Below are 12,857 nucleotides of genomic sequence, written 5' to 3' on the forward strand. Positions count from 1 at the left end.
GTATGGACAGAACTCCGGTGATGGGAAAGCGCCCGAGCCGGTCCGGTGCCCTCTGCCTACCTGACTTCTGTGAATGCCTTGAAGAGCTGGGGGCGGCGGGTGTCTAATCCTTGGATGTGAAACCACGCCTGGAAGGGCTGCCACGGTCCGAGGCGCGGGGAGGAGGTAAGATGGGGGTGGGGTTGCGCTCCCACCCCGCACCTCGAACACCAGGTTTTGGGGGGCGAGAGACCCCTCCGGGGGCAGCCAAAGGCAAATAAGCCTAGCCTGTGTCCGGAGCACTTGTACCACCAGACGTAGCTCGGGATACTTGCCTTGCATGCCAAAAGGGAGAAGGAGCCAGCCTCCCAGGAAGAGCACTCGAAAGCGGGTGGGCTGAGGGCTGGGCGCTGTGAGACTCCGCTTCAGCCTCCTTTCAGCCCCGCGGCCTGAGTCCCGCCAGGACCGGTGCCCTTTAGAGACCCTCTCGGTCTCACGCCTTCCCCCTCTCAAAGACAGCCTTCTCGATTGCCGACTGAATTTCATTCCAGCTTGCAACCCACCCCACCCTGGACTCCCCCTTCACTCCCACCTCCACCAAGATTTATGTTAGAGATTGCGTGGCGGGCTAGTAGGCTCTGGCACCCAGCAGTATTCCTGAGAAAAACTGAGCCCGGCAAAAGCGCAAACCCACTGCCGGGGCTTGGTCCCACTCGCCCGGGCGCGCGCGCTCGCCCGGATGCCGACACCCGAGCGAGCGCCGAGATGCGTTCCGGTTTCCGCGTTTCCACTGCTTCCAGGACCAGGGCAGTGAGCCGGCACCTAGAAAAGATATATCATGGGCAGAAAGAGACAACAGGCGAACCGGAGACGTCACGCCAAAAAAAAAAAAAAGTGGGGAGTGGGAGGGCAGAGGGGGTATTTGTGCGAGAGAGGCGCAAGAGCTGAGTGTGGGTACACCCGAGTTAGGACTTCCTTCTTCCCTCTCCCCTCCCCTTGGCTCTTCTGGCCTGCCTCCCGCCTCCCCCCACCCCCATCTCTCCTCTCTCTCTTTCTCTCTCACACACACATGCACACACACTTGTATTTTGTGCTGTCGTAAAACCCACGTGTCCAGCCGGGAGGCTGCCAGAGCGTGGAGCGGAGGAGCCGGGACGCGGCAGCGGCCAAGAGCCCGCCGCCGCTGCTCGGTCCGGCGCCTTGGTCCGCCCCGCACTCCCGCGCTCGGAGTAACTGCTCTCACGCCTTCCGCAGGCCTCCACCACATCCCGGGCTGTGGCCCCGGAGGGTCCCGGGGAGCCGGATCTCTAGCGCTCTGTTCCCGCGCTGCACAGGGGCATGTAGCGTACCGGGGGCGCACACTCTCCTGCACGCTCGCCAAGACAGCACGCACAAACCCGCCGGGCAGCTCCGAGTTTTCCGGTAAGCGTGGCTCGTCTAGGGCTGAGGGTCTTGGGCCGCGGAAATAGGAGGCTGGAGGTCCCGCGCTGGGGGCTGGGGGCGGGGGGCGGGGGGGCGGCGAGACTGTCCCGCCTCCTGGCGCCGGAGGCCAGCGCGGCTCAGGCGCTGCGCCACTCGGGCTCGGGTCGGCTTCGAGGGCCGGCAGAGGGCGGGGGCTGAGTCCTGCCGCGGAGTTCCGCGGGGAAGCGCCCTCTCGCCGGGCTTCGACAGTGCAGGGTGGGCGCTGGGCGCCTCGGGCCGGGAGGCAAGGCAGGGTGCACACAGCTACCCTCGCGCGACGCCGCGGCTTCGGAGTAAACTTTGCGCCCCAACCGAGTTGGGAAGAGGGAGCCGCCAAACCCGGCTGCCGCCGGCGGAGGCAAGGACTCAAACTCTTAGCTCCTGGGTCTTGGCTGCGGTCCTCCCCGCCCCTCTCGCACCAGGCCCTGAGTCCGGCTCACGCGCACCCATCTCTTTGCCCTCTGTCCCCAGCTTGAATCGTTGGACATGCTGAAGCCCGGAGACCCCGGCGGCTCGGCCTTCCTCAAAGTGGACCCAGCTTATCTGCAACACTGGCAGCAACTCTTCCCGCACGGGGGCGGAGGCCCGCTCAAGGGCGGCGGTGCCGCGGGTCCCCTGGGCGCACCACAGCCTCTCCAGCCGCCGCCACCCCCGGAGCGCGCTGAGCCCCAGCCAGACAGCCTGCGCCCGCGGCCGGCCTCGCTCTCCTCCGCCTCGTCCACCCCGGCTTCCTCCTCCACCTCGGCCTCCTCTGCCTCCTCCTGCGCTGCTGCTGCCGCCGCCGCCGCCGCCGCCGCCGCGCTGGCCGGTCTCTCGGCCCTGCCGGTGGCGCAGCTGCCGGTGTTCGCGCCTCTGGCCACCGTCGCCGCGGAGCCTCTGCCCCCCAAGGACCTGTGCCTCGGCGCCACCTCGGGCCCGGGGCCCTCCAAGTGCGGAGGCAGTGGCGGGGACGGCCGGGGCGCCCCGCGCTTCCGCTGCAGCGCGCAGGAGCTGGACTATTACCTGTACGGCCAGCAGCGCATGGAGATCATCCCACTCAACCAGCACACCAGCGACCCCAACAACCGTACGTAGCAGCAGCCCGCACGCTCTCTTTCGGGGAGCTGGCTCGGTCGAGCGCGGGCGCCCGTCCAGGAGGCGCATCAGATGAAGGGGACCCCGGGTGGTTGACTGACCGGGCCGCGGGCCTGTACCTCCCTGACCACTGTGACCAAAGTTTTCTGGATTACAGAAGGAAGGAGAACGGCTAGGATGGCGCGGTGGCCCCCATGGGTTTCCTCTTCCCCCTTCTCTCATTCCCTGCTTCCCAGTCCCGAGTCTTTAAACCCAGTTTTCTTGCGGACCGAGCAGTACAGATCGCCGCCCTGCCGCGGCATATTGCGCCCGGCGCCGGGCGGGTTCTAGCAGCGCGCGATGGGAGTGTCCTGGGATGGTCTGGCCTTCGGAGGGACAAGACAGGAACTCTCAGCGGTTCTGGGGAGCGTGGATTCCAGGGCTGATTTCTCCTTCTCTCTATCTTACCCCTGGGGTTAACTGTGTCAGTTCATTTTCCGACCGTGGGGTTGTCGGGGGACCAGCAGGGAGCTGCTGGCTGGCCGGACCTCCAGTAGGAGTTTTGGATGGCACTGGGTCAGTCTCTCCCTGTAGGCAGGCATTATTCTTAAGTTTACTATTTATTTTAGGAAAGAAGGAAAAGAAAAAGAAATGCCAGTTACTTAGTGAGAAAACATTTCTGATTTCAGGCCAGGGTCGTTTCCTGTGGATCCCGCATTCTCCGTGCACCCTTGATCCTGCAAACGTTTACAGTCCGTAGCCACGCTTGTGGGCTCACACATTTTTTTTTTTTAATGAGGGTAATAGTAATTTAGTATAAGAAGCCTATTCTTCTTGTCCCCACGTAAACGGAAAATGCCTAAATTAGCATCAGTTTTCTTCTAGCGTCCCTTCCTGTATTCACAATTTCAAACCCTTATCACAAGTGTAGTTCCATTTTGAGGCTTTGAAGTAAAACTCTAAATGAACACCAAAAATGTATTATTTATGTTTTATATCCGATTCTTTTTGGTCATTTCAGAAGTTATGCTATGTTTACACTTTTTGTGTTGTGATAAGTTGCAAATACATTTCCAGAGACCCCAGGAGAGAACATTAAAGCAGGTTAAGAAAGTTAGGTTGAAAGCAGTTCAGGATTTGAAAGAGCAACACTCAGCTACTTTCATCATCTCATTCCTTCATCTAGCTTCTCTATCAGCAAAGTTGATTACAAATGTGTATGATCATTCTATTTTGATCATGTCCCTTTTTACAGAATGTCTACCATCCTGCAAGCTTCTTAATTCGTTGTAAAAACAAAATAACTACAGGTTTTAGTTAGTGAAAGGACTCCCAAATTTACTACTTTGATTTAAAACACTGGGAATGACCCTAGTGATTGAGATGCATTAACCTTTTCATAATAGTTGGAAATAATTGTTTCTATGGAGATAATTATTGTTAATAAGAAGAGCAGTTGTATTTACTTTTTTCCTTTCTAGAGTCTGAGGCTAAAGTATTGGGTTTACAATGAGGGTTTTCATTCAAATTTGTTCTGCAGTTAAGGAAATTCTTGTATTTCAGAGTTCCAGAAAATGCTACAAAGCTATGTTGTCTGAATGGACTTTTAAAAAAAAGTACTTATCGCCTACTGAATTCCTTGATGGTGTTGTTTTCAAAGCATTTCTATTAAAAAATATTAAAGGCTAATACTTTAGTAAAAAGGTATTTCTTTCAGTGAAGTATAGTCACTGTGGGCTGCAGTGACTTTCTTCTGAATTAAGTCAGTGCTGGAAAAGACACCAGCAGTGCAGCCCCAAATTCCTGTCTGTATGCTGAGCTCCCCATAGTGTTTACAATAATCTTGAGGTTTAATGCATTTTCATCAGAGAAAAACCTGGACTAATCAGAGAAAGAACTGGGACAGAGTCCTAATTAATAATATGACTGTTAAACCAGTTTATTGTTTAGGTACCATTTTTCCTGGTTGGAGGAAATGAATTGTGATTTATTTAAATTACTCCTATTGTGTTAATATTCTGATATCTCCTTTTGAGTTGACTGGACTGCTTCAGTGGGCAAAGTGCAGAGGCAAAGACAGGAAAGAAAGGAAGTCAGATTCCCCTATTAGAATTACACTTCATGTTGCTCTCTAATTAAAAGACAATTGAGAAAGAAAATAGAAAGGTGAGCTGGGTGGCTGTGTAATGCCAAGAGACCAGGTGTGCCATGCTTCCAGGAACCTCTCTGGGCAAGAGTAGGCACTCATTTGAAACCGGGAGATGTGTTTTACAAAGACAAAGTGAGAAGCAATTGAGTTCAACCTAACTAGAGGATCAAAACACATCAGAAAGGCATAGAGTGGGAAACTTTTTTTCCTTGGCAGGGGAAGTTGATATATCACTTGAAAGATGGTGAAAAACAGTTTCACCCCATTCCCAGGTTGTGGTGGGGTGAGAGATGGACAGAAGGGAATCACCTATTAATTTATCATGCACAGATCTTTTTAGTTTTCCTTTTAGTCTATTACCCTTTCCCTCTAAAAGAATTCTGTGAAGTGACCACTCAGCATTGGTTCGTTTTTATTACTTTGTATGTAAAAGGGTATTGAGTCGTTTTGTCTGTTCTTTTTACAAGGCAAAGGCACCTCCAAACTTGTCTTTTCCCTTTAGAAGAGTAACTGGCCTGGGATCACCAACGCAGTAACACCTGTGAATCAATCAGTAGCACTCCTTTCACTTGAAACTGTACTGGCGTCTATGGGAACTGCCATAGGGAAGGTATAGTGAAGGGTGTTGCAGCTCTGTTTCACACATAAAAAGACTGAAAAACAGCAGAAACTATACAGCCTAGCCCGGTGAGCTCTTCTAGTATATATCTAACTCTGTGTATGAAGTTATTCTATAATTGAAGTACACTTTCCACCGAACCTCTCAACGCTTAGTTGCCTCTGCTTGCATCTGTTTAAAGTCAGGTGGGACTTGTGTAAGGTAAATGGGAGATGGGGGACCTTCCGTCCTCTTCCTGTATTACTGCCCTCATTTGCTGACAATTTGCTTGACGCCATTGATTTCGTCAGGCTCTGTTGCAGCGGCAGCCTCTTCTTGGATTCTGGGAGCTCAGTGCGTTGTTTGAGACCCTGTCACTTTTCTTGGAAGGTATTGAGCAGCAGCCAAGCGGCGCGCTGAACGCTTATGTTTGTTCAGAAACGGCAGGCCTAGCCACTTTGCTCTTCATATCTTTTTAATTTTTGATTAAGATCATCCTCCCTTCTACCTGGGAGAGAGGAGGGGGCTAAGCCTGTCCCGGGTCTCTCTGCGGAGGATTGAGTCGGGGCATTCCGCAGCTTCCCCAGCAGGAGGTCTCTATTTCTTCAGATATTTCGGGGAGCCCTGCTGTGCAAGGAACGGCGCGGGGAACAGCACTGGCTGGCGCACAGGCGTAGGAGTTGGGGCCCCGGTTGAGCTGAGGCTCCTCTGTTGGTAGCGCCATCCTTTCCGAGGGTTTGGGGAGAGATACTGGAGAAAGAAAGCTGGGGTTTGTTTAGTTGAGAGGTCAGGGCGAAGAGATAAAAGGAGAGTGAGTGTTTTCTGACCTTCCCTAATCTCTTCCCACCCAGTTGGAAAACGCAGGTCCTGTTTGGGAAGCTCCCGAGCCCAGTAACCCAACCAGCGGGATCTTCTGACACCAAGACACACTCGCTGCGCTGCTCCTCACTGTCAATGGCCCTCGAGCGACTTAGATTTCAGACCCGGTCCTCGGTGGGAGGGGGGCGGCTCGGCGTCAGCGTGTGGGCTTTTGTGTCGTTCTCTTTTTCTTTTTCTGCTTTTTGTGTGCAGGCCCAAGCCCCATCCCGGAACACACATGATTTAGCTATTTTACATCATCCGTTATCTAGTGCTCTGAAACTGAACATAGAGCCATATATTAGATTGAGGTTAGGAGAGGTGGCGACTGTTTATTTAAGGTGATAAAATGGTCCATCAGCAGTAATCTCCATCGATATGTGCCACCAGGAGATGAAGGATGAGGGGACAAGCCACAATTAATTGCCCTATAGTTTTGTAGGAGAGAGTGGAGCCGGCCCAGACCCGCTTCGATCTCCTCTCGCGCCTCCTATTCATCATCTGCGCGTTGTATATGGCGGCCTCGCAGGGGCAGGGGCCGGTGAGGTTTATCTCTGCGCAATATTCTCTCGCCCTCACACACTGGCGCTCCCATTTAATTTATTAATACAGTCATCGGGAGACCAAAAAAAAAAAAATCACATTTCCTCTTTCTTTCCCTCCCCCTTTTGTCTCTCCCTCTTGGTCCCAGGGCCAAGCCGGCAGCCAGGCCGAGCAGCGGAAGCCTGACGCGGCTGTGATTCGCGGGCAAAGCTTTAAACCCGCCTAGAAAGAGTCCCGCAGAAGGCTCCCCGCGAGCTGGGCCACCCCGCGGAGGCCGAGACCACGCTTGGCGGCTCCCCTTCCTGGCCTGCCTCGCCTCTGGATCCGCTCGCTCCTAGTCCCAGTTCCGGGAAGCCTAGAAGACCCCTTCCCAGGGGAGGAAGGGGGCCGGGCCGGTGGTGGGAGCGCCGGAGTGCGGGTGGTGGCGATCACGTCTGGTCTTGTAAGAAAGCCGTTCCCTGGCAGCCAGGGGGGGCGAGGACTTCCACATTCCGGTTAAGTGCTGAGGGGCCCGGCGTCCACCCCGCGCAAGGTCCATCACCATCCGAGCCAGCCGGCGTGATGAGAGGAGAGTGCGCGCTGGAATCGGGCGTCGAACCCACGTGCGGGAGACTGCCGGCCATTGCACTCCACCGGCCCCAGGCCCGTGTCGGCTGACCCCCTCGGCGACCCTGAGGGTCCGCGCCACCCCCCGCCCCACCCCTGCTACGAAGCAGGCGGAGCTGCCAGCAGGCGGCACTCCCGGGGCCGCGTCGCCGTCGCCCGGCAGGGATCGATGGGCGCCAGCCCCACGGGGCTTGGCCTCAGGACAGAGGGCGGCGACCTCGGCAGTGGTCGCAGAGAATTTATAGCTCTGCAGTTACCACGGTCCGGGCGGGGAGGCAGGCTTTTCAGCTGCTCCCCAGTTCCCTGTCCCGAGCACGCGTGAGGGCAGGAGAAAGTGGCGGGGAGGCTCTCGGGAGCGAAGGCCCAGCGTGACGGCAGCGTCCCCAGGGGTCCCCGCTCCGCCTGCGCCCACACGCGCCTGTCGAAGGGCCCTGGAACGCTGTATATTTCACCTTTCCTAGAATGAGAAATGAGATACCAGAGGACTCTGGCCTCCTTTGCCCCTTTTGCCTTAAAAGAGATCCATTTTCAATTACAGGAGCCCCACGTGCTCTTGTAAAAACATCCAAACAGTACAGAAGGATAAGGAGCGAAGAGTGAAAGTCGGTTCTTCACTCCACTTGGTCTGGCCTTTTGAAGTCAGTGCCTGAACAAGTCTTTAACTTAGTGATACCTCCTCCTCATTCAGAGACCAATAAACAGGAGCTTTAAAAGATCTGTTCAAGATAGAGACCATGATCTCATATTCCCCAGTGCTATAATGGCATTTCCAAATATCTTGCTCGGAGAGTATAATATCTCTCACGATCCTAAGAGACAGTAGGAACATTTGTTTGCCTCTTCTTTATGAAATCAAATAGACATGTATTGTTTGGCCTAGAATGCTGTAACGTGTATTTTATATATATATATATATATATAATACCTATATATTTTTTTATGTGTAGTTTAGGTATCTAGCCCACTTCTCCCTCAAATCTTTTCATGTAGGTGTTGGTGGCTTGCTATCTAGAAGACACTAGAAGGTGTTGCTGGCTTGCTATCTAGAATGTTTGTCCACTTGGGCCACATTTGTCAACCCCAGGTAATCAGTTACTTGTTTTAGCCATTCTTAGGCTCCTTTGGGACTCTTGAGACATACGTCAGAAGTCACATATTTTCAGGGACAGAAGCTGTTTCTATTAAGAAACAGTAATGTTAGGATAACCTGTATTTTGACATAATTGGTCAGCTTTTGGGGTGGAATATTTTGAAATAGCATGAAGTCATTTATAAATGATGATAACTTCTATAGGATGGACTAACGACAGTGGATTGGCATTGCCTATCCTGCAAGTATTCTTCTACATATTGGGAGAGCCTCTGCTTGTCACTCTTCGGAGTGCTACTATTGTTTTAACACTTCACGGAGACAAATGAAAGTTCCTAAATTGAAGAAGTGCTTTAGAGGACATCTTTGAGAAAGGACTAGACATACTCTATCACGCATAACAAAAAACAGGAATATGCTTGTCTGTGTGGGTGGCGGCTGGAGTTGGCACCTTTGCTCCTTATTTTATTGCTGATGTAGTTGGTATGGTGTTACAGGTTGTGGTAATCTTGTAGGTTGACAGAATCTCTGGTATGGACTATTGGGGAGTGAATACCAAATGCTCTTTCTTCTCACACTTTGTTTCATTGAGCCAACTAGAAAGGAAAGGTCTGTTAATCAAATCCCTGGGGTGATTTATTTTTACTTTTACGGGCATATTGCCTTTGCTTATTGTCATTTGTTTTAAGCTATTTTTTCTAAGGTGCTGAAAGGCCACTTCTGAAGTTAGGCACTAAAATTCAAAATTATGGACATTATCATCTTATTTTTCAAATCATCTTCCTAAGTTAAACTCCCCAAACCCCAGAGTGTGGAAAAGAGAGAAATCTCTTTAATTCTATCATGCTACAACACTTTTGTAGCGCCCCCGCCCCCCCCCTCCGCCAAATAGTGACTTCAGTGAAATATTTCAATTCTATTGATTGAGTTATAAGTTTGGATATAAAATTCTCCTGACTTTCATTAATCTTAGCTCTCTAGATTTGGAGGCTTTTAGAGTCAGGTGGACCTGCTGGTGAATCTTTGCCCCTTTCTAAGTTTCTGGTCCTTGGTTAAGTTATATTGCTCATAAAGCCTCACTTGCCTCATCTGTAAAATGGGAATCGTGATATTACAATAATATAGTGGCTGTTTGGTTGAAGATGGGTGCCTGGCAGATAGTAGGTAATTGGTAATTGTGAGTTTTTATTGTCTTTCTTTCCATGCCCCCTTCCTCTTAAAGTTTTTCTTTTCACAATCAGGAACTTGAGAAGGTGTGAGAAATGAGTACATTCTGGAGGAGTTGAGAGTACCTCCCTCCATCTAGGCCCCAGGGTCAAAAGCATAGCCTGGCACAGTTTTGATGGTTAGTTTGTGTTGCTGAAAGAGAGGTCCTTTGTGTGATGGCAGTCCAAGGGGCATGGTCACTTCACGACCTGCATAAAGAGGTTGCTACTTTCCACTTGAGAGGCCTGGGGACACCCTCAAGAAGCTCCAGATAAAGGTCTCCTCATTCTCTGGGCTCTTTGGGGAGAAGTGTAGGAGGAGCCGGCTGAGGGGGAGTCACAGAGGGCTGGAGTCCTTCTTCACTGAGATAGGATGCTTACCTTCAGTTCACTGTGAAGCAATTGAGGAAAATAGGGGATCCCTCACCGAGCTGGGTTGCCATCAGATGTTCCTCGAAGGTTGCTCCATGACTCACTTGTCACGAATTCTTTGGGCATTTCAGTTGTTCTAGCACGGATAGAGTACACCCAGGGCCATCCACCAGGACCGGCTGTGACAAAGGCTGGGCACAAGTATCCAGAGGGTGATCCGTCGCCCAGTGCTGGCGCATCCGCTGGTGCCCAGATCTTGCCATCTCTGCCAGTCGGGGCTCGCCCTACATCAGGCCCAGTGCCACGAGGCTCTGCTGCGCAGGGGCGCCGCGGCTCCCCAGGGAGGCTGGGCCAGAGAGGCCGGTGTCGTCGGCGGGCGCCGAGACCGCGTCCCAGAGGCAGGTCCGCCGAGCCGGGGGCGCAGACACGGCGGCTCCGCCAGGCCCATTAATAACCCGGAGGGCGCTGCGATCCGACAGCATGGTCGCCGCAGGCCTGCTTCCCGCGGCTGCCGGGCCTGTTCCTGCCGGTTTGAGTCGAGGGATACCAGGCGTTCTCGGCAGGCCGCCCCAGAGGGTGTGGTGTGTGTGTGAGGCTGCGGGTGTTGGCGGTGGGGGGCGGTGGGCTGGGAGAGGGGTGATCCCCTCATGCGCTGGCTGCTCTGAAGGCTTCACTAAAGCTCTCACTTAGTTTGTAATGTAAAAAAAAAAAAAAATCGCATTTAGCCTCGGTATTAACCATCTGGGAGGGATTTGGGGCCCTCTCCAAGGAAACTTTATCTTCATCATTAAAGACCCATTATTTTGATCATTACATTTGCTGTTTGTTTTTTTCTCGAGGGTGGAGGGCTTCGGGGAAGAGCTTGCACGCAAGCACAGGGCACCCCAAACCCGCCAGAACATCCCCCTGTCTCCCACCGGCTCGGCCAGAGCCGGGACCACCGCAGCGCTCCAGAGACCCTAGCGCCAGGGCGCCCTCTGTGGCTGGGGTGTGGGACTGCCCTCCACCGGGCCACGGCCGGCTCCGCCCCCTCGCATGGACGGGCTCGCGGGAGCAGAGCGCGTATCCAGGACCCGGGGGTGGCGGGTAGGGTCGCCCGCCTGCTCTGGTGATTTTGAAAATCTCTTCGTAAAGGAAGGAAAGCCAAACGTAGCCAAGATTCCACCAAGGTAGAATCTCTCCGAGGTTCCAGATGGGTCGAGAGACACTTCCCTCCTGGTACAACGATAAAGACACCTCGAAACACCACGCAGAGCGAGAATAGGGGAGAGGGTGAGAAGGAGAATAGGGAGGGAAGCCGGGCAGAGGCCGGGAGAAGCCGCCAGCTGTCCCGTCGGTTCCTTGGAGACGACGACGCCATCCGCAGGCTGGAGGACGGCTCCGGGGGCTTGTGGAGGGCGCGCGGGGTCTCGACCCGGTACCAGACAGATTTGGGCACGGTGAATTCCAAGGGAGAGCGTCGAGTCCACCTCTCCGCCTGCTCCCAGTGGCCTCGGCGCCCTCGCGGCGTCACCTCCCTCGCAGGTGGCTCACCCGGGCGGGGAGGCTTGTTGTCTCGGGGTTTACCAGGGGTTAACCCTCTCCCTTTCCTCCCCTCCCTCTCGCGTGTCTCCGGCAGGTTGCGACATGTGCGCGGACAACCGCAACGGCGAGTGCCCCATGCACGGGCCGCTGCACTCGCTGCGCCGGCTCGTGGGCACCAGCAGCGCCGCGGCCGCCGCGCCCCCGCCGGAGCTGCCCGAGTGGCTGCGGGACCTGCCCAGGGAGGTGTGCCTGTGCACCAGCACCGTGCCCGGCCTGGCCTACGGCATCTGCGCGGCACAGAGGATCCAGCAGGGCACCTGGATCGGGCCCTTCCAGGGCGTGCTCCTGCCCCCGGAGAAGGTGCAGGCCGGCGCCGTGAGGAACACGCAGCACCTCTGGGAGGTAAGTCGCCTGGCCACCCAGGACCTGGCCACCCGGCAGAATCTAGGCCCATATAGAGCCTCCTTTGTTCCCCAGAGGGCAGTGGAGACAAGATTTCTCTGGTCATGCAAATATCTGGTATTTGCAGCACCTGCAGAAAAAGAGGTGCCCATAGCAGCCCAGCCAGGAAGCAGCCCAGGCTTACAGGTTTCTGAAGATGGAATCACCTTAACAAGCTTCCAGTCCAGCTGCGATAGATTTGACCCTTGGTCTCCCTTGATCTTGAGAAAAAGAGAAAACACCTGAGGAAATAAAACAGAGGCGACTGGGCATTGGGATGTGAGCTAGGTGAATTTTGTGTCCTATTTTTAAACTCTTCCAACATGTTTTTGTGTCTGTCCACTGGGCAAGAAGGAACATAAGCATAAACAGGAGGAAGGAGAGTCAGGCTTCTTTTCTCCAATACAGACAATTCGGTAAACGCAGAATGTAAGAGACTCTAACACATTCCACAGCTTTCAAAGTGCCCAAAGTAAATGAAGACTATATTGTGAATCAGAAATCACAAATTCTGCTTCTTCTCTGACAAAGTACAGTTGTTCAGATAGAAAATCATACTGTACGAAAACTCTGAAGTGGTTTGGTGTAACCCAATTGATAGTACTTCAACAGTACAATGTTACGTGATGCTGTTACTTAAAAATCAACAATGTATTTGAAAAATATTAACCTGAGAGTTGTCTCAGAGCTTCATGGTTGATTACCAAGGTCCATTCTGAAAGAGACAAGACTGTTAATATAGGTCCTCCCCCCACCAATTTTGGATACTCCTACCCTGGAGAGTTGTTTGTGAAGATAAGGTGCCATAAGTCTTACCCTTAAGCAATATGTAAATCTGACCGAGACCAGGGAATATAGTGGAATGGGATTAGCCAGAAAATAAACATTTTTAAACAACAGGGACCAAGTTGGCATGGACCTTAGGGCTCCATTAATGGGTCATTTCTGCAACAGCTTGCACCCCACACTTGGCTCAGT

The 12,857-nt window shown here is 53.2% G+C and overlaps 1 protein-coding gene across 1 annotated transcript in view; it reads left to right on the forward strand.

Moving 5' to 3' along the window:
- The first annotated feature begins 1,189 nt into the window (after window positions 1–1,189).
- Window positions 1,190–12,857, forward strand: part of PRDM6 (PR/SET domain 6) — a 106,145-nt gene continuing 94,477 nt past the window's right edge. The window contains exons 1-3 of the mRNA XM_040241716.1: window positions 1,190–1,401; window positions 1,912–2,506; window positions 11,533–11,840. Of these exons, the coding sequence (XP_040097650.1) occupies window positions 1,927–2,506; window positions 11,533–11,840 (888 nt within the window). The 5' untranslated portion in view covers window positions 1,190–1,401; window positions 1,912–1,926. The remainder of the gene's footprint in view (window positions 1,402–1,911; window positions 2,507–11,532; window positions 11,841–12,857) is intronic.

Source organism: Oryx dammah, unplaced genomic scaffold (genome assembly GCF_014754425.2).
Source record: "Oryx dammah isolate SB20612 unplaced genomic scaffold, SCBI_Odam_1.1 HiC_scaffold_5, whole genome shotgun sequence".
Taxonomy (NCBI): domain Eukaryota; kingdom Metazoa; phylum Chordata; class Mammalia; order Artiodactyla; family Bovidae; genus Oryx; species Oryx dammah.